General features: G+C 32.1%; 3 protein-coding genes and 1 long non-coding RNA gene across 6 annotated transcripts; 1 reads left to right on the plus strand and 3 right to left on the minus strand.

Moving 5' to 3' along the window:
• The first annotated feature begins 787 nt into the window (after nt 1–787).
• LOC116402089 lies at nt 788–2,219 on the plus strand. Of its 2 annotated transcripts, none has more exons than XR_004214485.1 (2): nt 788–1,150; nt 1,576–2,219. It is a non-coding gene; the product is annotated as an uncharacterized LOC116402089 (long non-coding RNA). The 2 variants fall into 2 exon arrangements; XR_004214486.1 differs by having other exon boundaries at nt 791–1,078.
• Nucleotides 2,220–6,751: 4,532 nt separating this feature from the next.
• Nucleotides 6,752–8,720, minus strand: LOC101208458 (CBL-interacting serine/threonine-protein kinase 6). Its single transcript, XM_004139210.3, has one exon. It carries the CDS (start codon nt 8,350–8,352, stop codon nt 7,051–7,053), a length of 1,302 nt encoding a protein of 433 aa, XP_004139258.1. The 5' UTR covers nt 8,353–8,720; the 3' UTR covers nt 6,752–7,050.
• Nucleotides 8,721–12,104: 3,384 nt separating this feature from the next.
• LOC101208213 (reticulon-like protein B18) lies at nt 12,105–17,754 on the minus strand. 2 transcript variants are annotated; one of them, XM_004139209.3, is made up of 8 exons: nt 16,743–17,746; nt 16,553–16,655; nt 16,374–16,448; nt 16,119–16,266; nt 14,668–14,737; nt 13,939–13,980; nt 12,577–12,699; nt 12,105–12,460 (listed from the first exon to the last, which is right to left on the minus strand). In XM_004139209.3, the coding sequence occupies exons 1-8, from the start codon at nt 17,383–17,385 to the stop codon at nt 12,330–12,332; spliced, it is 1,335 nt and encodes a 444-aa protein (XP_004139257.1). In that variant the 5' UTR covers nt 17,386–17,746; the 3' UTR covers nt 12,105–12,329. The 2 variants fall into 2 exon arrangements, with proteins under 2 accessions (XP_004139257.1, XP_031736943.1); XM_031881083.1 differs by lacking the exon at nt 13,939–13,980 and having other exon boundaries at nt 16,743–17,754.
• A 2,411-nt stretch (nt 17,755–20,165) lies between these two features.
• Nucleotides 20,166–25,176, minus strand: LOC101222555 (TIMELESS-interacting protein). The gene is made up of 5 exons (XM_004139347.3): nt 24,693–25,176; nt 23,776–23,898; nt 23,359–23,467; nt 21,727–21,842; nt 20,166–20,588 (listed from the first exon to the last, which is right to left on the minus strand). The coding sequence occupies exons 1-5, from the start codon at nt 24,987–24,989 to the stop codon at nt 20,391–20,393; spliced, it is 843 nt and encodes a 280-aa protein (XP_004139395.1). The 5' UTR covers nt 24,990–25,176; the 3' UTR covers nt 20,166–20,390.
• Between the last annotated feature and the right edge of the window lie 23 nt (nt 25,177–25,199).

Genomic DNA, 25,199 nt, shown 5'->3' on the forward strand with positions numbered 1-25,199 from the left:
TGCATTATAGTAGCAAGAAACTCAACCACACAAAAGTTGATAAAATATCCCTATCACCACCATTATTAAATCAATCTGATTGCTCCAAACCGGAAGCCCCATCATAACTGCTTCCACACAAAACATTAAAACAATATATTTAAAAGATATTGGACATTAGTATTCCCAATTATCTCCATCTTTCACGTCTTTTCTCTCTTCAATATATAGCTTCCCTAAGCAGTATAATTTCTCAACTCTCTTTTTGTACATGAGAAATTTTTACTTATCTTTAGAAAGATTATTGTAGATATCTTTTTAGATCGATTTTGATTATGATCCAAAACCCCAATTAAAGTATAGAGGAAAAAAGGGTTGTTTATTTTCTCTAGAAAATGTAGAAATTATTTATTAAGTTCATTTCTACAAGTTAATATGTAGTATATATCAGATGTAGGATAGATCGTCTGTGTAGTTCAGGTCATCAACTTGCCTTTTTTATTGTACTATTCATCTCCTTTCTCTCTCTACCCCACGAGGCAATTATTAGACGAAAACAATGCAATAGATTAACTGTTGGAAGACATAAAGAGAGATTACATATAACGTTATATCTCAAACTTCAAATACAACAAATTTAAGAACACATATAGGGTCTCCAAAATCTACATCCAATAGTTATTGTGAATTGGTGCACCTTGTTCGATAATTTTTCTCTTCCCCCACCTTCCCTTTCCTTTTTGTCTTACATAGTAGAAATCAATGAGAGCATTGAGTGGTGGGCACAGAAGGTAGAGAACCATATGCACACATCTTGCTTCTATATATACATATACATACCTAATATCCATATGGGTTCAAGAAAATCAAGGTGGATAGAGAGAGACATCTTGGGTTTCCCCTAGATGAGAGATTAGGGTTTTGTTTATCTCTAGATAGAGAAAAGGGAGAAAAAGAAAACCCTAATTTTAAGAGATAGAGAGATCAAAGAAGAAGATTTAGAAGATGGGTTTTTTTTTGGGGTATGAAAAAAAGAAAGTGGGAATTGAGAGAAAAGCACAAAAGACCAAGAGAGAATTGAAAGAGCTGACAGAAGAGAGTGAGCACACACTAAACCTAATTGTATGAGAAATTTTTCTTAAAAAAAGTTGAAAGTTCATACCTTTACTTAGTATGTGCTCATTTCTCTTTCTGTCAGGCCCCTTCTCTTTCTTTTTCTTCTTCTTCTTCATTTTTTCTTCTTCTTATATTATGATTGCTGAATCTGAATACTCTGTCATTTCTCTGCATGTATAACAATTAGAATCATAGTTTAACATTCAATTATTTTTTTCCCTTTTCTTCTCTCTCCCTTTTGTGTTAAATACATATATATGTGTGTGAAAAATCAGAATTTTGAGGTTTATATTCTTCTATACTTTACCATGATATACTTGAGGTGAGGCAATTATAACAATTACCAAATATATCATTGATTTGAAAAAGGACTTTTGATGGGTCTTCTGCCATTTTTCAATAAAAGAAGTGAAAAAGTGATTTGAACTTCTCATAATTATTACATAAATTTGATGGGGTTGATTTAATTTCATTGCGCAGGTGTGAGCTTCTCTAATATAATTTCTTTTGAAGGAGACAAAGGAGAAAAAAACTACACGTCAAGGCTCAAAGGGTAAGGGAGAAAATTGTGTGTCTCAATTCTCTAGAAAATTAGGTATGCTCTGTGAAATTCTCTTTATATTCTCAAAGATTATATTCAACTGATCACATATTTTAAGAGTACTAATTATTTTTATTTCTCTAGTGCTTCCATAAATTTGTCAAATTAAATCAATCAAAGATCATTTTAATTAATAGTAAAATGTTGTTCTTTCGTTTTAAAGACGTTTGCTTTAAATTTGCATGTGTTTGTTTAATGCTGTGTTTTAATTTCCTCTTTCCTCTACTTATTGAAGCCTTATCTCTTCCCCTCTTTCTCTTTTGCCCTCATCCTATAGTTTTTCGGACTTATTTCTTATGGAGAATGTTACAAAACTGTCTACTACTGAAAATATTTTGGTATATCGATTGACCCAATCCTAACTTTTTTTGTCGATCTAGTTATAGAATTAGAGTATTGTTCTAGTTGTTCAGTTCATAAAATCTTCCATATTTGCCAATTATTTTATAGGATCATCTCTCCTATCCTACGTTAGTATTAGTTCATTTTTTGATCTGAAATATGCAAAATTTAAAAAAAAAAACAAAGAAAAGACTTGGTGGTATAATATGTATAAGTATTAAGGTGGGTTGGTTGAATATTTTCATTGTACAAATACATAAATCTATCATACCATTAGCTATGAATAATGTTGCATAACTAACCATTTTTATAAAGCCTTAATTAAGAATTATTAAAGATCTCACTCATTTGACTGTATAGGATTATTCAATGGGTTGTTTCCAATAAAAAAAAAGAAAAACTATGTTTTATATCCCTTAAATTTTTCACACGTATATGAGTAAACGCTTAACGATTTGGTGCATCAACGTCGTTATGATTGAAATCAAAAGTTGTTATTGCAATAAAATGAAATAATAGTTTAGAAAATAAATCTCCAAAGTATTACTCTTTTTAGTTATTATATCTAATTCAAACGTATATTGCTTAATGAAAATTAGCACATACTTTTTATTTTTAAAGTAGATTTGACCTAATTATTTGGCATTTTTTTTTGGAGATTATTATTGGCCCTTTGAACTTTTGGGCTACAACAAATGAAGGGGTTTTCTAATTTCAGTGAAAGGGCCTTTTTTTCATTATATTTTGCAATTATATGGGCCAAGATTTCTAAACCCATAGAAAAGTATGCAAATTTCTTGGAAATGTATTATGGCTAATGGGACCTTCGAATTTCTTTTATAGAACTTTTTATATTATATATTTCACTTATTATTTTTTTTTTCATGAATTTGTGAACTTTCAATCCATCAAGTGGTATGGTTAAAAATGGATTAAAAACTAATCTTACAGTTCAATAAATTCTTATGGTTAAATTGTAAATTTGATCTATGTGATTTGGGAGAAGACCAAAATTTTGATCAATGTGATTTGGGAGGTGACCAAAATTTAGTATTTATAGTTTGATAAAATCTCGTAAATAATCTCTATAGTATAAAAGTTATTTATGAATATGTAATCTAACTGTAAGGACTATATTCTTAACATTTAAAATCATAGGGACTAAATTCTAACTTTACATATCATCAGACCATATTTGTAATTTAACATATTTGTAATTTAACATGAATTAATCTTCATCCCTTTTCTATCCTTAACTTTATTCTTTTTGTAATCTAATTAAATTTTGTTTGTTTATGGTAGATTATGTTTAAGATTGGCCTTGCTATACATGTAGACCACAAACAACATGCAATGTTTACAAATTAAAATAACTAGCTATCTATACATATTCAACGAGATATACGAATGTCTCTTCTTAATAGTAGTTACATTTAACTATAAACATCATCGAACTTTAAGTTTTGTAGTAATGTTTCTTTCAGTCTATCTTATCGTACGTTTCTAATGAAGATTTATTTTTGTGTGTACAAAGATATATAGCAAAGCTTTTGGCAATATAGGTGAAATTAGAAGAGAAGATTCTTAAAAGATGTGGACAATATGATATTGTCCATATAAAAGCATATGATAAAAGTTGGACTAAAGATTATATGAGGCTAAGATTTTACTAGACACCAATGAAGATAGATTGGCATTATCATGTCAAAAAGAAAACAAAAAGGCATACAAGTTGAGAGAAGTTAATTCTATCTCAAATTAAAGTTATAGAAACCAATAGGGTTTTTAAATGTCAATGTGTCTATAGATAATTTTGAGAAAAAAAATACATCTTACAAATAATATCTATACTAAAAAAAAGTTTTGAAAATATTTATAAATTATAATAAAATTGATTTATTATATATATATATATATATTAATTTGCAAAAGCAATTTTTTAGTTTTTTAAAGACAAAAAATGCAATTAATTAAACTATGGTCCACATAACACATAATTATAGAAGAGTTAATTTTTCTTTCCTTATTTTAGTGATTAATTATTTTTTTTGTAAACTTAGGTTTAGCTTCATGAATAAAAATGATGATTTGAAAAGTGTCAAAATCATTATTGATTGAATTTAAACATATTAAACACAAAAGAGAGAAACCATTGGTGATGAGTTAAAGCAATAACTCAATCATTGTGGAAGGGTATTACTTAATACATATTAATGAATTGCTAAATTAATCATTAATTATCTGGATTTCATAACGTGCTAAAGTATAAATTAATTTACCAATTTAGGACCATAAATACCTCCCCCATAAGAATACAACACACCATGAAACAATGATATGTATATCAATTATCACCTTCCTTTTCTTTGTCCCTTTTGAACTTCTCATGCATATATCAATTTTATTTGTAATTTTATTACAATTATTCTCTCAATAATCATGAGATAATTTTTTTTATTATATTGAGTTTTTGGATGTAAAATAAACCAGAAATAATTGAACACTTTTGGGAATATTACGAATTGTTGAAAATGAATATTAGAGATAATATTTTTTATTAGCTATGGAATAACAATCGTTCTTTTTCACATCAAATCATTTTTAATTTGTCTAATGACCCTTAACCTAATTTTAATAATAATCAAAGTTTAGCCTCTACACTATATCATTCATTGTTTTTGCTTTTGAGGTTTTGAAAAATCTCTCCCTCATTAACTTATGAATAGCAAGAAGAAAATTTAATAGAGTGTTTGATGAATTGTGCAAAAGAGGACAATAATTGATGCAGTTTTTTGCAGTTCTTGAAGATAGCAATTCCATGGCCAAAAAGTTTTTATAGAATTCTTCTATCTCTCCAATCATACAAACATCGCTATGGCCATATTCTTAATTTCATGCATCTTTTTTTTTTAAAAAAAAAGAAAAATCATATCAATGATAATATTGGGATTTGGGAAACATTGGATTCCTTCTTTCATTATTCACCCCTTTTCTGTAATGTATATCTTCATAAAATTACATGACCACACATCTGTTTTCTTCATTAACTTGATAGGTGGATATTTATAATAGACAAGTGTTTGGAGTTTTGTATTCTATGAGTTGCAAGTGTTGGATTTTTCTTTTAAGTAATCAAATTGATACCAAACATATGAAAGAGTTGTTAGTGTGCAGCGCTAAAGTTTGTATTAACAGTTAGTTGAAATTTTCTTGGTTCATGTCGTATTAAGAAAATAAATTAACAGTCACAAATGAAGTTCTTTAAGTTATACTTTTTCAAATAGGTGAAATTTTCTCGTTGATTTTGAAGCGATTAAGTATTCTGACTTTCTTTACTTTCAAGTTCAACGACGTATTATTTTGAGAGTGAGAGATTACTTAAATACATATAAAGTCTTGTTTGATAACCAAGAGTATTTTTTTTATAAAATTGTTGGTTTTCTTAGAATTTCTTTTTTGTGGTTTTTGTTTTCCTAATGAAACATTTGAATTTACAGCTAAAGTTTTTTTAAAAAAAGTTTTTGTATAGTTTTCAAATATTAATCAATGTTACTGGTCATTTTAGAGAAGGGGTAGATTTGAAATAAATCTTATTTAAACATGAGTTGCATGTACCATGCCTAAGAGGAGTCCATACACGTACTAATACAAGGTAGGTTGTGGTCGAGACCAAACTTTATCTTCTAATGGACCCATTCTTTGTGGGCACCAATCTATCTCTCCAACGGGAGCTCAAACCTACGTTACTAAGCCCTAATAGAAACTGTATAGGAAAAGCTGTAAGTTCGGTACGTCTCTAGCTATAATACATAGAACATGATAACTCCACGTAGAGTAGGTTATTCATCTTTTTCTCTTGCTACTAGCTCTTACAAATTGCTAAATATTAACTTAAGCATTGGAGTTTACGTGACAAAGCATCACACCGATATATCACTTTAATTGCTTTTCAAGTGACCACTCTTCTAAATTATAACTTCACATGTGAAATTTAGGTGAGAGCCGTTTTCTTAGCCAATTTTTTCCTCAACAAGTAGAATTTTGCAAACATCGTTTGAAAATAATTTTTAAAAATATATCAAATAATTACCGAACCAATCTTAAATTTGTTTTTTAATTGATCTCGTACCTAACATTATAAATCCAATTCATCTATCTTTTTTTCTTTCTCAAGAAAACGTTGAGTACTTCACTTTTCTTTTTAAAAAAAGAACAATTTTTTACTTTAACTTATTGGTTAGATATTACGTTTTCTTCTTTCCATTGTTTGATTTTAATTTCGAAATTTCGTAATATCTTTTCCACCAATGTAGACAATAATAATATTCAAATCTAAACAATGATATTTTTAGACGATATTTACCTTTTAGGCAAATTAAAAACTAAACAAGTTATGTAAACTACTTGATAGTTAGATTTCTTACGTATTTAAAACCCATTATTGTGTACAAATCAATTTAGTATGATTTTCAACTATGATGTACATGAAAAATTAATCAAGCAGTTAAATAAATATAAACTTATATACTTATTTTTTCTCTCTCATTTTTATCCCTTGACAACAATAAAGAAAGGAGCAACTCCCTTTTCTCTGTTTGACAACGAATATATTAATGAGAAATGATTCATATATATTTTCAGACGGTAAGAATAAGAATATATATTCATATCACTATAACATAACATACCTTAATGTATTTAATTCTTCTAACGTTTAGGATGACCATCATACTTTATTACCAACATCCTAACATTTGTTTTCTAAAGAAAAAATATTTCAAACAAAAACAAACACAAACACAAACACAAATCCTCACATCACAAATTGAACAAATTGGCTAAGGAGCATCCATTTATGATTTATCACAAATCATGAAACTAAAAATTAACAAACTACAAGACATCATCATCCTCATCCTCATTCCAATTTATCAATTTTGACATAACAAAAACTCTAATCTTACTCCTACTTCAAATCTCAACGTAATCTCATCAATTTCAATCACCCTTCTTCAAGCTGGCGTTGAATTCCCCGTCGGAGAAGTCCAAACAATGTCCTTCAATGCCGGCCGGAGCTCCTTCCTACAGAACTGATTATACTCCAATGTATCTCCGTTATCCTTCTTCACCTCCACCACCACAAACGACGGCGTCATAGCAAAGATGTCCGCCGCAATTGTCAGTTTCCCTTTTCTCCCCATCTCCTGCCCCTGCAATCTAACCCATGTTTCGCTCTTCTTCACATCGAACTTCACCGCCTTCCCCACTTCCTCAAGCTTAGATATTACACTGCTCGCCGTCGACGATGTTGCGAATCTCATCTCCTCTTTCTCCTCCCTTTTCTTCTCTTCAAACAATGGCGATAGATCAAACCCTTCCGATAGAGATATTATGTGGAACGCGTTTAATGTTTCCGCCGGTGGCTTTGATTTTGTGAAATTCTCCTCTGTTTGTTCTTGTTCATCCTTCGTAATCAGACTTTTTGGTACTGATTTCTTGAACCAAGACGAGGATGTAATCTTCGTGATACCGGCTCTGGTCACGGGATTTGGATCTAGCAGCTTCGTGATGAGCCGACGGGCTTCAGGGGAGAACCACGACGGACATTTGAAGTCGCCTCTGTAAATCTTCCTGTACATGGCCACCATGTTGTCGTCTTGGAATGGAAGGAATCCGGCGAGAAGAACGTACAGGATGACTCCACATGACCACAGGTCGGCCTTGGCGCCGTCGTATCCATGTTTTCCGATTACCTCTGGTGCGACGTACGCCGGAGTGCCGCACGTTGTATGCAACAATCCGTCTTGCTTCAAGTGCTCGGAGAAAGCGGTGAGGCCGAAATCGGTTACCTTAAGGTTACCGTCTTCATCGAGAAGGAGATTTTCCGGTTTTAGATCACGGTGGTAAACTCCACGGCTATGGCAGAAATCGATTGCAGAGATTAATTGTTGAAAGTAAACTCTAGCTACATCCTCTCGTAGCCGACCTTTCGCGATTTTGGAGAACAGTTCACCGCCTCTAACAAACTCCATAGCGAAATAGATCTTCGATTTACTCGCCATTACCTCATGAAGCTCCACAATATTCGGATGCTTCACCATTTTCATCACAGAGATTTCTCTCTTGATCTGCTCCATCATACCGACTTTGATTATCTTCTCCTTCCCAACCACTTTCATCGCAACACTCTTCCCCGTCCTCAAATTCCGAGCATGATAAACCTTAGCGAAGGTACCATGTCCTAGAAGACGGCCTAATTCGTACTTCCCGTCGAGTAAACTTGAATGACCGCCGTCTCTGCCTTTATCCGCCATATCCGCCGCCGGATTTGATTTGAACTCGATAGAATCGAGATTAGGTGATTTTTGTATACAGAGTGAGTTGAATTGAAATGAAGTTAAAAGAAGGTAAATGGGGAGGAGAAAGGGAGAGTAGATAGATCACCCGTCTTCAACGTGTTTCCGGTGGCAATTTCTGCCGCCGATGATGAAGGTTTTGGATCTTCCGATCAACTCAAACTGAATAAACGAAGCAAATTTCATCTCTCCGCATTCCCTGCAGAGTTCTGAAACCCTAAAATTTTCAAATGGGGATTTTCTGATTCCTCTTTTCTTGTTCGTCTCTCTCTCCCTTAGTTCTTTGGGTTTTCTTCTTCCTTCGCTCTCTTGTGAATTAAAACCGCCTTGAAGATTATATAATGGAATTTTGATATGAAATTCCACTTATGCCCTCCTCTTCAATGACGTTGCCCCCTTCTTTTCATTCCTTCAATGGCAAAACAAACAATATTTGTATTTAACTGTATATTCTACTTTTACATATATAACACTTAAAACCATTTTCATTAATTATAAAAATAGTATAATGTTTATTTACACTCACAACTGGTGTCTAAGAAATACGATATTTAAAACATATCATACTTTTTTTTTCTTATTTATAAATATGTATAGGTATGAACGATAAAATTGTTTAAAATATTTACCTAATCTAACAAAATTCCATATTTTATATTCATTTTACTGAAATGGTTGGGAATTTAAGAATACAGTAAAGAAATCTAAATTATAGTATTTTTAAAATAATGATAAGATTACGGAAATTGAAATAGTTAGCGAATTGTTAGTTGGAGAGTTGAGATAAATATGAAACCTTTAACAACGTGTAGTTCTTATCGATATATACCAAGAAGGAAACGACGTCGTAAATCCCGCGAAACTGCCAAGAAGCAGCAGCACACGGGAAGAAGCAAAAACGTGGAATTTACTGTTGTGCCACTGGGAATGGTACGGAAACGGATATGATTGGTGGAGTGGAGACATGGCCCCAACAAAAAATGGAATCACCGTCCCGTTTTCTTCTGACGGGGACGGAAAGGGTAAAGTTGTAAAATTGATTAACGTAATTTAAAATTGGTGTGATGTGGGTGTGCTGTCGAGAATTTATGTTTTTAGGGGAACAGTGGAGATTGGGCCTACCCAACGAGGAACTGTCACGTGGCATTGAAAGCTATTTTTCATTTAGTTTTTCTTATTCAACGATGTGATAGAGCATCAAGATTGTTATTTTTCCTTTTTTTTTAGCCAATCACACATTTAATTAAATCAAAACTTAATTATGTGTTTAGGGTTTCTTTATTTTTGTTCAATAATTATAATTAGAAAATTCAATATAAAAATTTTATTTTAAAGAAAAAGAAAAAATATATTAATTTTATGCTCCTTTTCTTTTAATAAAAGAAAATGGTGCAATTTGGTAACAAAGAGTTGCCTTGTTTAGGTATGAGTTGCATGCATGGTTGCCAACTTTTTCTTTTCTTCCCCTTCTTTTTATAATTTGATAAAAATTTAAGTTTCATGTTTTTTAGTAAAATTAGAATCAAGAAAGTCAAACTCGTTTTATTTGGAACTTCATACAATTAGATTGTAAAAAACAAAAACCAAATGCATCCGGTTGATCATCAATCCAACGAGTTCAATTTCATACAAAAATCAGGTTCGAAAGTTTAATAATTGGAAAGGGAAAAGTTTAATAGAAAATGGAGGGAAGTTGAAACACGACGCCGATGACAAGTGGCAGCCACACGTCAGCAGGTGATAGTCCACGTGTTGCGACTGCGGCTAACCCTAATTCCCAATTTATAATAATAATAAAACTGGAAACTCTCTCTCGCCGCTGAACTCCACACCCCCCGTCGGCCGCTACCGGACAAATCTTCTCCTTCCACTCATTACGTATATATGTATACAACAACACCAATAATAATAATAAAATTTCTTAGGAATATAGTCAAATTTCATTTTAGTCTATGCCCAAAATTAATCAATTCCATTCTTTTATTTGACAGCAAAACTGAGGTATACAGAATTAAAATTTTACACCTTCAGAAGAAGTACATGTTGGAAGAGAATTTGAGTTCAATTTTGATTCAATTAGTTGAAATTTAATGTTTTAGACAATGACTTGAATTCTAAAGTTTTTACAAACCAATTGGTTAAGTTATTGTCTATATATATGTGTGTGTGTGTGCGTATATGTATTGTATAATTTTGTAAAGTCAAGAAGAGTCCAACAGCCATTTTAAGACCACACAATGAAAAGATATTTGAATTTATAGACACTTAGATTGACTGACCTCTTCCTTATACAAAGAGCCATCCCTAATTCACTACTTATATTTTTTGTCCATATGCAATATTTATTCCTCTCATTATTAATGGGTTTCTAAAGTATCAATTTGTATCAATCATTTTGTAAAGTATAATAGAATCTTGCTAAACGTATGCATTAATTTACATTATTGATTTTGTATATACTATAGCCAAAATTTTCATGCAATATGGTTTAAAATAATCAACTTTAATTTGGCTAACTTTGTTGATTTTTGAAATTATTATAACCCTTAATTAGTACTCATCATAACACATAATCTTATCATCTTTTAAGAATCTTTTCATGCCAAGAAATAGAAGTATAAAAAAAGTTTTTCAATATATAATAGAGAACTATTAAAATTTTCTCTCCTCATATTATAATTTCTTTTTTACAATAAGCTTAATCTTTATCCATCTTTAAAGGACAAGAAATTGATTACACTTCAATGTGTGTTAATCATAATAAATAAATAAATAAAAAGAAATGAGTAAAAGACAAAGAAAAAGAATAATGGTAATATTTGGAGTGACTTTTCAAAAAAAAAAATGATAAAAGTATACAAATTGGAAAATACTAAATATAATTATAAGGAAGAAAAGTCAAAAAAGGGAAACAGAGTTTCGATTTTAAAAAAGAAAAGGAAGAAATTATTGGAGGACTCTATGCATTGCATTAAGCCTATTAATTAAAAATGTTTCACATGTTCAATTTGTATCTCTCTTTATTAATAATAATTTCAAATTACATCATCAAGTTTGGAATCTTCTCTCTCACTCAATTCTATAATCTCCATCTTTTTATTACAACAAAGGTCGACATTTCATTAAATTTAAGGCCAATTAAGAACTGTACCTAAACCAAAATTGGGAGACAATACATGGAAAACTAGACAAAATGCCACATGCCTTCAAATTCTAGCCATTTGATAATCACAATAGTCTTCTTCTCAAGTTCGATGGTTATTAAATTGAACCATGTAGTTGGATTGGGCTGAGTGAGTTGAGTTGATCGAGCTAAGGATCAACCCAAAGAAAATTAAGCAAAAGAAGGGATTGGGACAAAGTCCAATTGTTAGACCCAATAGACAATCAAGCACAAGCCCACTTTAATTTGGGCACAGAAGTCTTACCTTTCACTCTTGGAGATACTAGAGAGGTAGAACTTAAGACTAAAACTTACTAGAGATTTGATGAATTGATGATCGAAATTCTCAATCATGGAAGCCATGAAAGAATGGATGAAAACCGAGCTTGGAAGATAACCCAAGACTTGGGAAACTGAAGATTTCAAGAAGACAACCCAGAAGTTACTGAAGATTTCAAAGTTGAAGCCTCAAGAAGATTTGGAAGACTTGAAGCTTTCTTAAATACCATTCAAGAGAAAGCCTCAAAGAACCATGTATAACAAAATATAGTTATGCTTTAACACGAGCTTTACCTTTTTCACTCACTTTGAGATAAAATAAAATGAGATTATTGAATTTGAAAAAGGAAGAAATTAAAAAAAAATAAAAGACATTTTCCATTCTTTTTCTCCTAAGATACAAGCAGATGGATTTCTACCATAGTGTGCATGAATTTACATGGTAATTTTTAACTATCTTATAAATAACAGAGAAAAAAGGCATCAAAATTGCTCAATATTGTTTCTTGAGCTTTGAACTCGTCGACATGGTCTTGTTTCTTGAAGCTACTTCTCCATTTTTAACCCAAACATCTCTCTCCGGAGACTCCTGGTAGTACCGAAAGCTAACCAACACTATGAAAGCTGCCACAATCGAACTTCCAATTTCAATATAAAACATAATGTCGACCATGTTTAAACTATGTTCACGGAATTCATTTTATGATCTAAAACTCAGGTTTTAAGTACAGAACGTCTACCTGCCCATACGCGATATAGAGTCGATGAGAAATTCCATACGAGAAAAAAGATGGCGATGAACACACCTCTCTTGTGGGAACATAACTTCCAAGAACTCCCACAAAGTTTCAACCAGTGTTCACCTAATTTCACAATAGAGAACCCCACAATATTCATTACTCGTAAGAACGCAAATATCAGCCATATAGTTAGTTCAAAAAGTGATGTAAAAGAAGCTTGTGGCTTTGATTACAAACACTTCAAGATTCGGTTAAATTACCCTATGTATTATAAGTACGAGAGTGATGAAAAGAGCTTGATTTTTTCTTAGACAGCCACATAATCATAGATAACATAAATGAAAATAACATAGAAACTTAGAGAGATAATCTAAAGTATAAAAAGTGAGCTTCACAATTTTGAGTGAAGGTAGATAAAATCCCAAAATTAAAGTGTGTGTTCATATAGCAAATACTTAGGGAAGGGTAGTCCTTCCCTTAGGTTAGAGGGTCAAACAACTCCCAAAGGTTAAGTAGTGGCTAAAAAAAGAGTCACATGGTGGTTAGTTTGTGACAGCCCACTCCTATGGGCTTTAATAATTCCCTAGGTAAAGACATAGGAACCTTAGCAGTGAGGTAAGGATTGGTTTTTTCTTTTTCTTCTTTGGAGAATGGAAGAAACCAAACATAGATAGCCCACGAATACAAGTCCCACCCCTAAATTTCTTGATTAGTTATATACATTCAACCAATGTTTTCAAAATTCAAGTCAAATTTCAAAAACTAAAATATAATAATTTTGAGGGGAAAAAAAAAGAGAAATAATTGAACACTTGTTTTAAAAGAGAAGGACCAAATTCAAAGAATCAATAAACTTTTCTTTAAAATCCAAACAAAACCATCCGACAGGAAAACCTATGGAAAGAAAAAGAAATCACCGACAAAAGAAATTAATAAATTATTTATTCTTTTCCCAAAAATTAGAAATAAAAAAACAAAATAAAATTTCTGAAACCATCTCGTGAAGGCTGACGTGGGACCCAGGTGACGTATAAAATGAGTAAAAGAAAGAAAATTCTCTTTTTTTATATAATATAAAAAAATTCTTCATTTTTTAGTGAAAAAGAAATTGATGGAATTTTAGAGTTTTGTGATTGTGATGTGAAGGGGGAAACGTAGCCGTTATTTGAAGGGACAAAAAAGGACGGTCAGGATGGGGGTAGGGAGTCAGACCCGTCAAACAAATCGACGAACCAAAAGACAATGCGTACGGTGCTTTGTTGTACTCGGCCGTTTCAAATTATAACCCCGACAAGACGTATCAAACAAAAGAAAAGTAAAAAAGCAAAGTCAGTGAAGAAGGTTTCTTTCTTTTTTTTTTACCGTGGGTAATTAATTTGGGCAGTGTGAAAACCCCGATGAATCCTGTCAGTCAAATCAAGTACATCACTTTGTCAGAATTAATAAAAACAAATACATAAACCCAAAGGAAAAATATTTTATTTGAATATTCTAATTATAAAATTATGAGCTTCTAATGGTAAAAAGTGAATTATGTACATACACATCCAAAGTTGAAATTTACAATTTGATTCGGTTTGGCTATTGAAACAAACCCTATTACTAATGGGTGGTGCCACTAGTAACAACAATTTACATTCCAGATTAGATTATACAAAATGTTGAGATAATATTACAAGTGGGAAATGAAACATTTATGTAACCATAATTTGAGGATTGTTATGAAGAAATGAAGTAGGAAGGAAAACAACTAATTTAGAAACTTCAATGGGAGGTGAAGTAAGATGGACAAGAATAGGTTAGAAGTTAGATGTACACAATGACGTCTGAGAGAGAGAATTTCAAGAATACATACATAAAACAAAGAATGAAGCAAAAACTTGGTAATGTATATAATAGTTAAAAACAAAGATCAAATTACTATTTAAGCCATTTACCTCATAAGTTAAACCATAGATAGATATTAAAATAGTAGTTTTGAAAGAAAGAAAAAAGTGAATCATTTGATGGCATAGGATTGAGTTTGAAAAGACAGAAGAGAAAGAGAGAGAGAAGTGAATAATAGTGAATAATAGGGAATAAAAAAGTTACCAATTTTGAGGACATTCCAAAGGGTTATGAAGCTACCCCACTTTGCCAATACAAACAGCAACACACCCACCTACACATTCACATTCCGAACATTAAACAATATCATGTAATATTATAATGATGTTGCTCATAATTCAAGCCATACTTCTATAAATAAGATTTGAATTGTGTGCATCACACCTCAACTAATTTCACAAAACTCAATTAACTTCATATCAACCCACGATAGAATATAGTTATTAAAATTTATTGTTCCACATCTAGCCCAATAATTATATAACTCAAAACAAAAGTATTGTATAGTATACTCTCTAAATAAAAACTATATTTGTTCTTTTTTGCTTTTATCTTTATAATACTTGAAAAGTTTCATTCATCCTTAAAATATTAAAGCCTTTCCAATAAAGTTAAGATAGGTTTGACATACCTTTCAGCTAGTTTAAGCATTACAATTGCCACTTGCATATTTAGTATATTTCACTATGATTTTAATGGTTTGTCCTAAATTAGAGAGATTATCTAAGGAACGAGATTATTTTGAGATTTGAATTCTACATGAGCATGACTACTTTAAAAAATTATCAACAATAGACATTTATAGACACTGTTTGAAATTTTGATATGTTTTGATATATTTGAAAATCTAAAGAAGAAAAAGAATTTCATATGTTCGAATATCATCTGCATAAATTCAATACACATATATAATACATATGACCGACACTCAATTAGAAATCAAACAGTCCACTTTGTTTCTTCATTATTAAATCCTACCATAAAATATTTAAATGCTAAATTCTAACCATCTCTGCCTTTTAAAACCCTATTTTCATCATAGCTATAACTAACCACCTCAAAGTTGGATCATTCAATTTCAAGGAATAAAAAAACATTACGAGATTTATAAGAATTTTAACTTTTGTTAGAATGAAGGTTTAAAATATCAATGTTTTCAAAATATCGAATTCATAATTTTATGAAAATTTCAATGAAAATATTGGCATATTTATGAAAAATTATAGAAACAAAATTTTGGAAAAATAAATCTCTATTTTTTTTTTTTATATAAAAGTGGATTTTTCTAGGGGAGTTTGAAAAACAGTAAAAGAAAATGTATGATAATTGGCAACTTATATTTTCAAAATTACAAAAATAATAAATTTAAAAGTAAATTACCCTCAATGAAAATGAAAAAAGAGATAGTCATAAGCAGTAAAACCTCCTACTTTTCCACTCTATGATCGAATATGATTCCAATTAACTAAGAACGAAATTGAGTTAGGTTCATATGTGCTAAATTACAAACTATAATACCTTACCAAACATAATAATACTCATTGTTATAACCTACCCTAAGGTATGAATTGATGTATTTACTTTTAAAAAGGTATAATAATTTAAGAAATGAGAAAACTATTTCCAATATAATTTGGCCATTAAAGAAAAGTTACCTTCATGGTGGCAGAGGGATCTCCACGGAACAGAGCCTTGAGATTTTGCAGCAATTCATTCACAAAAGGAACTAACCGTTTAGCAAATCGGATCATATCTTCTTCTTCAACCACCAAATTTTCATCATTAGAATCAATCCTTTTTCTCCTGTAATTTTCCCGTGAAAATCAAATAGAGAATCAGAGATCTTCTTTTGAATTCTCAGAAACTAGTTATGAAAGAAACAAAAGAAAACCCATTAATTAAGATCATACCTCCCAAAAATGGAACTATGGACGAAAATGGTAGTCAGATAAAGAAGACCCATATGCGAAATCAAACTGATAAGGCTGCAAAACACACACACACAAAAAAAAAAAAAAAAAAAAATAGAACTTAACAACCCATTTTCTTCTTCCTCTCAACAATGGCGGATTTGGAATTTTTCTTCTACCTGATATTGATGTTTTTGATAAAACAAGAGAGGATTATAACCAAATTTCCCACTCCAAAAACCAGACCGGATCTTGAAAAATCTCTCCACATTATCAAATCCACTGAAAAACATCAAAGATTTCATGAATTAGGTGAAATGAAATTTGACATCGAAATTTGGGATATAGAGTGAAGGAAACTTTTCTTACTTAATGTCTGTAATTTCTGTTTGTTTCCCGGGAAAGTTTGTGCAATGATTTTCTTCCGTTCTGGTAAATTGATTTCCTTAACGTCGAAGCTTTCTTTCTCAATCTCTTCTTCAAATGCATCGAAGAAATCTTGAGACGTGGAAGACGAAATCACTTTCTCTCTGCATTCGTTTGACTCTTTGAAACTTTTCTCCGACGAGGTTTTTCCGATTCCATTCGTCGGTGGTTTGGTAAGCCCAACAGCCGATTTACGAGATTGATCAGTCTTCTTCCTCGTTGAGTTTCTCTCTATTTTCTCGCCGGAAACTTGAACTGGCTTGTTCGGACTACTGTTGGATCTCAATCTCCGTGAAGGAGTCGGACTTTTCCGACTCTGTTCATCGCCGCTACTGGGCGACGACTCTGGTTTTTCCTCCGCAATGAGAATCGGGTTAAAACCCTCATCAGATTTCCACGTCTTCCTCCTTCCGCTGCCCGCGGAAGCGGCGGTTGTCGGAATCCCACATTCAACATTTTCATCGTCTCCATTAAAAACCTTAATCCCACCTCTGACTTCATCGAACCTGATTCTACTCTCCCACACAGACCCAGCTACCACGTTCCCTTTGGCCGCCACCGCCGCTCTCCGCCGGCTTAAATCCATGGGCGACGTCTAGAAAAGAAAGTAAGAAGCCAACAGCGAATAAATTAGAAGATTTTGAAAAAATGGGGAGATGGGAAAGAAGCAGAAGAAGAAAATCCCAGTTGGGTGTGGGTGTTGTGAAGGGAGTAGAGGAAGAATGGCGGAGAGAAGGAGAATCCCTGTGGCGGTGAGAAGAGAAACAGAGAATTTTGTCTTTACGATGCCAAATGGTAAGTGGCAAGTTGAGGAAGAAGAGATGGGATTGATTCTTGAATTTCTTCTTCTCTTTTTCTCTTTAAAATTTAATTCTTATTTTTTTGTTCTTGGGAATCTGAAAGAAAAGTGAAAGATGGGGTGAGAAATGGAAATGGAAATGGAAATGATTTTGGGTGTTATCAAAAGGAGGGGATTTTGTGGGGTAATTATTATTATTCTCATGGGAAAAAGTCACATTTTCTAAATAAACAAAACTACATATACATATAAAAAAAAAAAAAATGAAGTGTTAAAAGGATTGATGGCCATTTCCACATGCAAACAACCAAAAAGTTGAAAAGAAAAGAGAGAAAAAACTACTCAAAACATTTTTAATTTTATTGTCTCCATTTCTTTTTTAAAGAAAAAATAAATAGTGTTTTAAACTTATATTTTACCTATTTCACTTTCAAATAAAAGTTGGGATAATATATGAAAATAATTGGGGAAAAAAAGAAACTTAAAATGAATGTGTTTGTTATTTTGAATTGCTAAAAATTTGAGCTACCACCAAACCAACATGATGTCCTCTACTTGTTCACACAACCTATATACTACATACCACAGAAGACTTCCAAATAAATAAATACATGAACTAATCCTAAAGTATGGATTTGGTACCATAACTCCCATAAAATTAATTTGATTGGTCAAATTAAATATGAGGCACACATACATTGCCTACAATGATGTTAAACTATACATAAGTTTTAATTACGAAGTAAAACATGTATAAACAATTTAGCATACAAACAATGATGGGTTCTGCGAATTTCCTTTTTCACTCTATGCTAAAATGAGTTTTTGTTTTGAGTTCTAATTTTGCAATCACATATTGTCTTAAAAAGATATAATTAAAAGAATAGAGAAGCAACGGTGGAGAAAGGCCGACAGAGGGCGGTGGATGGCAGTACGACGCCGTTTCTTACGCCCACTGAGGTTCAATTGCACCGACACAAAATGATCGGAGTTTAAATAATACTGATTAGGACACCATAATTAATTAATAATTAATACTTAATAAATAATAATAGTAATAAGAATTAATTAATTAATACGTGCACACTAAAAAGAAAGTGCATAATTGACCACTTTATACTGCCATCACATTTTGATATTCATTAATCCCCAACATAATCAATGATGCCTAAGTTTATTTTATTTTATTTTTGATGTTTGTGCTCTCTTTTATTTTATTTTATTTTATTTTCCATCTTTAAAGAAAAAGTTACATCTTTATTCCTCATTTCCTTGAAGGGTTTTAATTATTGTTTTTAATAGAGAAAAACCTATTATCAATTAACATTTTTACTTTAAATTTTAGTAATATAATCCCATGCTATGTTTTGCATTTTAAACTTAATTAATAAAACAAAAGTAATTGAATTGAATGTTGTAACAAATGATGAAGAAAAGGGGTAAGTAAATTATGTAATAAAGAGATTAATAATGAAGAAAATGTAAAATTGACCAATATGTAATTTAATATGAATGTTGCGTTGGTAGAAACAAAAGACCTAGGCTTTAATTCATATACTTTTTAGGCTCTCCTTTTCAATTCATTTCTTTTTGTTTTAAGGCAAATTAATCAAAGGGAAATTGATGTTGTTGCCAACCATTATAGTTGTGGACCTCATGTTATGGTTTAGAGTCTCTTTCCCTTTTCCAAAATAAAAAAAAAAGCACTTATTCTTCTAAGGTTTATAGGATATGTTGACTAAATTTCTAAATTTTAGGAAGAATAATTGTCTCTATTAACAATCCATTGACTGGATTTACTTAGATTAAAATGGAAAGGAATACTTTGCAACACTTAAGTACACTTTGTAGCTTTGTTTTCGATTGAAAAGTATATATATATATTATTTAGTTTATTTGAATAAGAGTGAGTTAAAAGTTATTTTGAGCATGTATATATAGGGAGATTTCCTATTTTCAAAATTTAGTCACTTCTCTTTCTAACAGTGAGTAGTAAGTTTAAAAATAATAATAAATTGTATAGCTAACATTTTTTTAAATTTGCAAATATAACAAAAATTTGTAAGTATTTTAACGTATAATTGACTACCTTTGTAATTTTTTTTTAAAATGTTGTTATATATATGTTAACGCTTTAAATCTAATTGTTATATTCATAACCAAATAAAAATATATTATAGTAGACAATCTAGATTTTATAAAACGTTTAATAAGAAAAATACAATTAATATGAACATAATTCAATCATTATTAACCTATACTACACCCTTTGAGGTCATAAATCCAAACCTCGTACTCCCCCTTATAAAAAATATTATGTTATAATATCATTTTTATTCTTATACTCTAAAGTTGGTTGAATTTTAGTTCTTATATAAGTAATTCAAAGTTATTTTTTATCAAAATTTATTAAATAATAATAACGATACTATTTATGAAAAAAATCTAATATGTAAGAATATCGACTACTTTATAGTAGAAATGTTGAAAAAAATAAAAATCAACCATAGGGGAGATTAAATTTAAGATTAGTGGATGGATAAGAACTAAAATTAAACTATGAAACATACAAAAGAAAATGATTTATAAACTTAAAATTATTAATTTACAATGCAGGCTCATATGATTAACAATTTAATATAAACCTTTCAAAATGAGCATCTAAAATTCCGAATTGACATTCCAAGGACTCATTCGTCGAAATTTAGGGAAAAAAATTGGAGATTTGAGGAAGAAACTCCCTAAGGTGGTTGAACCTTTCCAAGCCAAAAACCATCACTTTGAATGTTTATCTAAACAGTAGGCAACGAGCGGGCCTTGGCTGCAGCTCTTTCTAAGGCCTTCAACCTGTTTGCTTCCATTCGAACTCTCTGTTCCTCTGTAAGCTCACTTGTTTCACTTGAATTGCTAGTCTTTGGTTCTTGGTTGGCCACACCTTCCATAGTTCCACCAATGGTTAAGGAATCACTTTGTTCATTCTGCAACGGTTCCTACAACCATGTAAATAAAATCAGCAATCAGTTGTAGATCGTCGGGTAATACGTCAGGAAATGGTGTTGGGTTTCAACAAATTTGAGTTCTCTTAGATCATATTGGAATTGTTTTATGTAATCTTCTGGGCAATCCTATAATTTCCAATGTTTGTCATAAAAAAAACAAGCAATCTCTAGTTAGAGATTATACAAATGCTAGATAATATAATGGAGGTATTCTTGCTTCAAGTTTCTCATCCAGTGGAAGGTTCCATCGATAGATATCGTTAGTATATGCACAAGGGTTTTGCCCAAAGAGCTTAGGTGAAAACCGTTTAATGCATAGCTTTCACCCGTGTATAAAACTTCTTCGTACTTGTATCACACTTCATAACTTTCACCTATGAATGAAGCTTCTCCATATACAAGGACAGATGTAAATGAGAGAATGCAGTAAGGTAATAAATGGCGGTGCTATTTTCAGGAACTTTGAATGATTTTTCATCTTCTAGACTCGCTCTATTTTTCTTTACTTAATTGGAAAGAGTCACATGACAAGTTTTCTTGCTACTTAGGTGCGATGGGACTTGGGAGAAGAATAATTATATTTATGTGGTTTTGATCTTATATTGGAATTGAGTGAAAGTAGCTATAAATCACTAACAATTCATCTAAATTGATTTGAAAGTTGGGGTTTAAACTTACAGAATTATTAGTTTGGAGTTATAAGAGTACAACATTTTAGGGATATAAATTGGTTTTATCCCTAACAAAAGAAATTATAGACCATCATATGGGTCAGTTACTTAAACAGCATTTTATTTCGCTGTCATTAGGTGCTGACCTGATAAAAATAAGCTTTAAGCGCAAATTTTAGTTAATTGGGGCGGGTGCAGTAACATATATATTTTTGATAAACGACCTGACAATTTCATCTGGAAAATTGGTCTGCCAAGTAAAGGGCTCAAGAAACATAGTTTGCTTCACTATGAATATTCCGGAAATCTACATTTATGACTCGTGGTAAAATTTCTTCGTTCAATTCAGTAATTACGACGCTTTTCTTAGTAAGAATATGATTGAAACTAAAACAATGGTAGGGATGGAAACCAACCAATTGTTCAGAAGAAAAAGAAATGAACAAAGAAAGACTTACTTCCGTAGCTTTCTCATAAACTTCCTGAAGCATGTCCTCTTCAATGTCATCAGCACCATTATTCCTCAAAGACGCCTCTTCCTGATTATCGAATACATCATCCGGATCCTTGGCTTCTGCAAGGATTGGCAGACGGGTTTAAATTTCAAGCAGAGGGGTAATCAAATAATGATTAGCCTCAGGATCTAAAAATCTTTTCCAATCATCGCATCAGAGAATAGTTTCACACATGAGAAATTAGAAAATACTCAAGTAGATGAATTTAAATTCCTAAGTTACATTTCTAACCACACAGCCAGCATCATACCATACCACAAAGTACAAAGAAAATTATGAATCCAACATAACTATTAATTACTGACAACATTCTGATACAATATACCCATCCCAAGCACCAACTGCTTAGTGCATACTAAAGTGGGCATCCAGATGCCAAAGGGTTAGAGGGTATTTCGAACTAAGCCCCAATTGGCAAAGGTTTATATTGTTATCAAAATTCCCAAGCGTATGAATGAATAGAGGAAGATGAGAAGTTCCTTTTCATTCCATCTCAAAATCAATTATGAATGAGATGGTAACTTATGTATCTTAAAAAGATTGTGAAGTTTTTCCACTTTCCGGATGTATCCACGACATTTTAAATTAAAAAACTTAACTTTCATTGAGAAGAAATGAAAGCTAAGAAGCATGGACACTTCAGCTTGGATAGTGTAACCGTGTCGAACACTTAAGCACTTTGACACTTGGCGGACACCTTTCGGACGCTTGTTAGTGCAACAAATGTATTAGATATGCATAGAACACTCATTGAGTAGGCTAAAAAGACACATATATGACAATAATAATAATTTTTGGACATGAAATACATCAAGCTAAGTCTTTTAAGCATATAAACGCATCAATTCATTTACTATGAATTTTCTTTTACTATAAAAATGATATATATACTTTTAATATGATATTTTAATAAACGTGTCCTTGCTGTGTCGTGTCCTAGATTTTTAAAATATGGTGTGCCATCGTGTCTGTATCATGTCGTTTTCGTATCTCGTGTTTGTGCTTAGAATGAAAGTAAGAAAGTATACATAGACAAACAAAACGGAGAAGCCCACGTCAAGAAGGGCCAACTATAATAAGCCCCAATCTAGTAAAATGTGACTCAACGGAAAAAAGATTTGGATACCAATGCCTAAGAAAGATGAGAAGTTGACGGAGACAATATATTGACGGAAGATGAAGATAAGTAAAGGCTAATGAAAAACAAAAGCCACATACAACTCCTCACCAGAGGGTGTGTTCTCCATCATAATTAAGCTTATTGATACCAACCAGCCCCTTAAATACACTCAGATAGATTGAGCCCAAGCCAACATCGTTCTACCAACGCAAATCTGAGAACGACAATTTTATATGGAGCTGTCTGGTGGGAGTGGGACATGAAAAACAACGATAGTAATTGTTGCTTGCTTCATTATATTGGCAGTTCAGTCGACTTCAAATTTATCTAAACCATATTTAATTTTTTTAAACAGATTGAGAGGGCAATGATTAACTTACTAAACACAAACACAATTTGACCAAATAGGATGAAAATATATGTGTCTTCTAATAAATGAGAATACTAGAAGGTACCTTTTTCATTGTTGACATCATCATCATCATCATTTAAAATTGGTGCCTCACGCCACTTTGTAGGATCCCCTCCCCTGGCAACTCTCTCTCTTAGTTCTCCAAGACACATCTGATCAAAATGTCTTTTTAGTAAGAACGCCAATTCATTACAAATTAGATATCATTTAATAAACAAACTTGCTCCGTGTTGATCTGATTTAAAAAATAAGGATTCAGTTAAAATATTACGGAGTTCACACTCTCTGTCTCTACTCCCTTCAGATGCACTGGGTTTCTTAAGAGCAGTTCCTTTAGATCAAATTCTATCAATACTAGTATCACAGTATGCTATTAGGCTAAACTTATGTATTTTGAAGCCATGTATGTACACCTCTGTGATACGCTCATTGTAAAAGAACAAAAAACAGTCATTTTTACCTTTACACGTTTCGTAGCAGCTACTTGTTCCACCTTATGTACAAAATGCTCGAAAGAGTAATAGGGGAGTATATGAGAATGCCATTCCCTGTATAATCCAATAAGATTTTCCAAATCATTGATCTGCAAAACACCAGTCAAAAGTATATCTCGATTAGTGCAATAATCAAATCATTAGAAAATGACAATGGATGAGACAACGACACCGTAATAGGAAAAATTATACATGTACGTACACATTGTTGATGAAATACACATGGCTATAACTCAATGGAAAAAAGTTTGAAACCGGATTTCCAATAAACAAACCATTACGGGTAAGTACCGATTTCCCCTGACGAAGCTTGGGCTCTCTCAAACAATTCTTCATTGAAATATGTATGCGCATTAAAATTGTTTCTAATTATACAGCAATGTCTTAATTTTTTACTTGCTGCTTTGAATGACCAATCACTGGATCTCGCTAACCGATCAACAAGTCTGGGTCTACAAGCCTAGATTGGGGTTTATGGGTGTTGGTTGTATTCATATTTATATTATTTACAATTTTGGCTCTAAGGTTTAGAATAGTTTAATGCACTGTATATAGACTTTATAAGCTCTCTATAATCTGTAATCCGACGTTTATCTCTGATAATATAGTTGATCTCTACCACTGCACTTAGATGATGTTAAAATAGTTAGTGAACCACCTTTCGATTATTCTACCATTTACGTTTACTGTTTCCTTTGATGCTCGAATTCGTAACAAAAACGTAGACCATAGAACGCACCAGACTGTAATTACTATATTATTTTGGAAACCCCATTTGTTGTTGAACAGCAATGTTGAAATATAACTCAAACAAAACTCATATATGCCAGATGGGAACAAATGAACTAATTAAGTTAGAATGGGAAGAAAAATAGAAGATAACCTCGTGTCCACGGCCACGATACTTGAAAGCACGAGGAAAATGGCGAAGGACGTAACCTAGACCATCGTCGGAAAGGAGTAGCTCAGGAGTGAGCTTGGGCCTGGTTCTGGGGGCTTTCTTTGGCTTCTCTACAGCTTTTGAAGGAGCAGCAGGAGGAGAGGAGAAAGAAGGTGTGGAAGAATTGGAAGTAGGATTGGGATTTGGAGCGGAGGAAGGGCAATCACGAGACCAGTGGCCCGGCTTCCCGCACTTGAAGCATCCCGTCGGCGCTGGGACGGCGTTGTTGTCCTTCTCCATGTTGGATCCGATCCGATGGGGATATGGAAATTTGGAATTAACTTTTGTGTGGAGAAATTGAAGTAAGTGTTTTGTGAATCTTTGTGATTATGAACGAAACATCATAAACCCTATGGGAAAATCTTCTTGGTGTTTTTGGCGCGAACATTGGCGCCATTCCCATCCTTTCTTTTCTTTTCTTTAAAGCCACATTTAACCCTGCTCATTCCA

Source organism: Cucumis sativus, chromosome 2 (genome assembly GCF_000004075.3).
Source record: "Cucumis sativus cultivar 9930 chromosome 2, Cucumber_9930_V3, whole genome shotgun sequence".
NCBI classification, from domain to species: domain Eukaryota; kingdom Viridiplantae; phylum Streptophyta; class Magnoliopsida; order Cucurbitales; family Cucurbitaceae; genus Cucumis; species Cucumis sativus.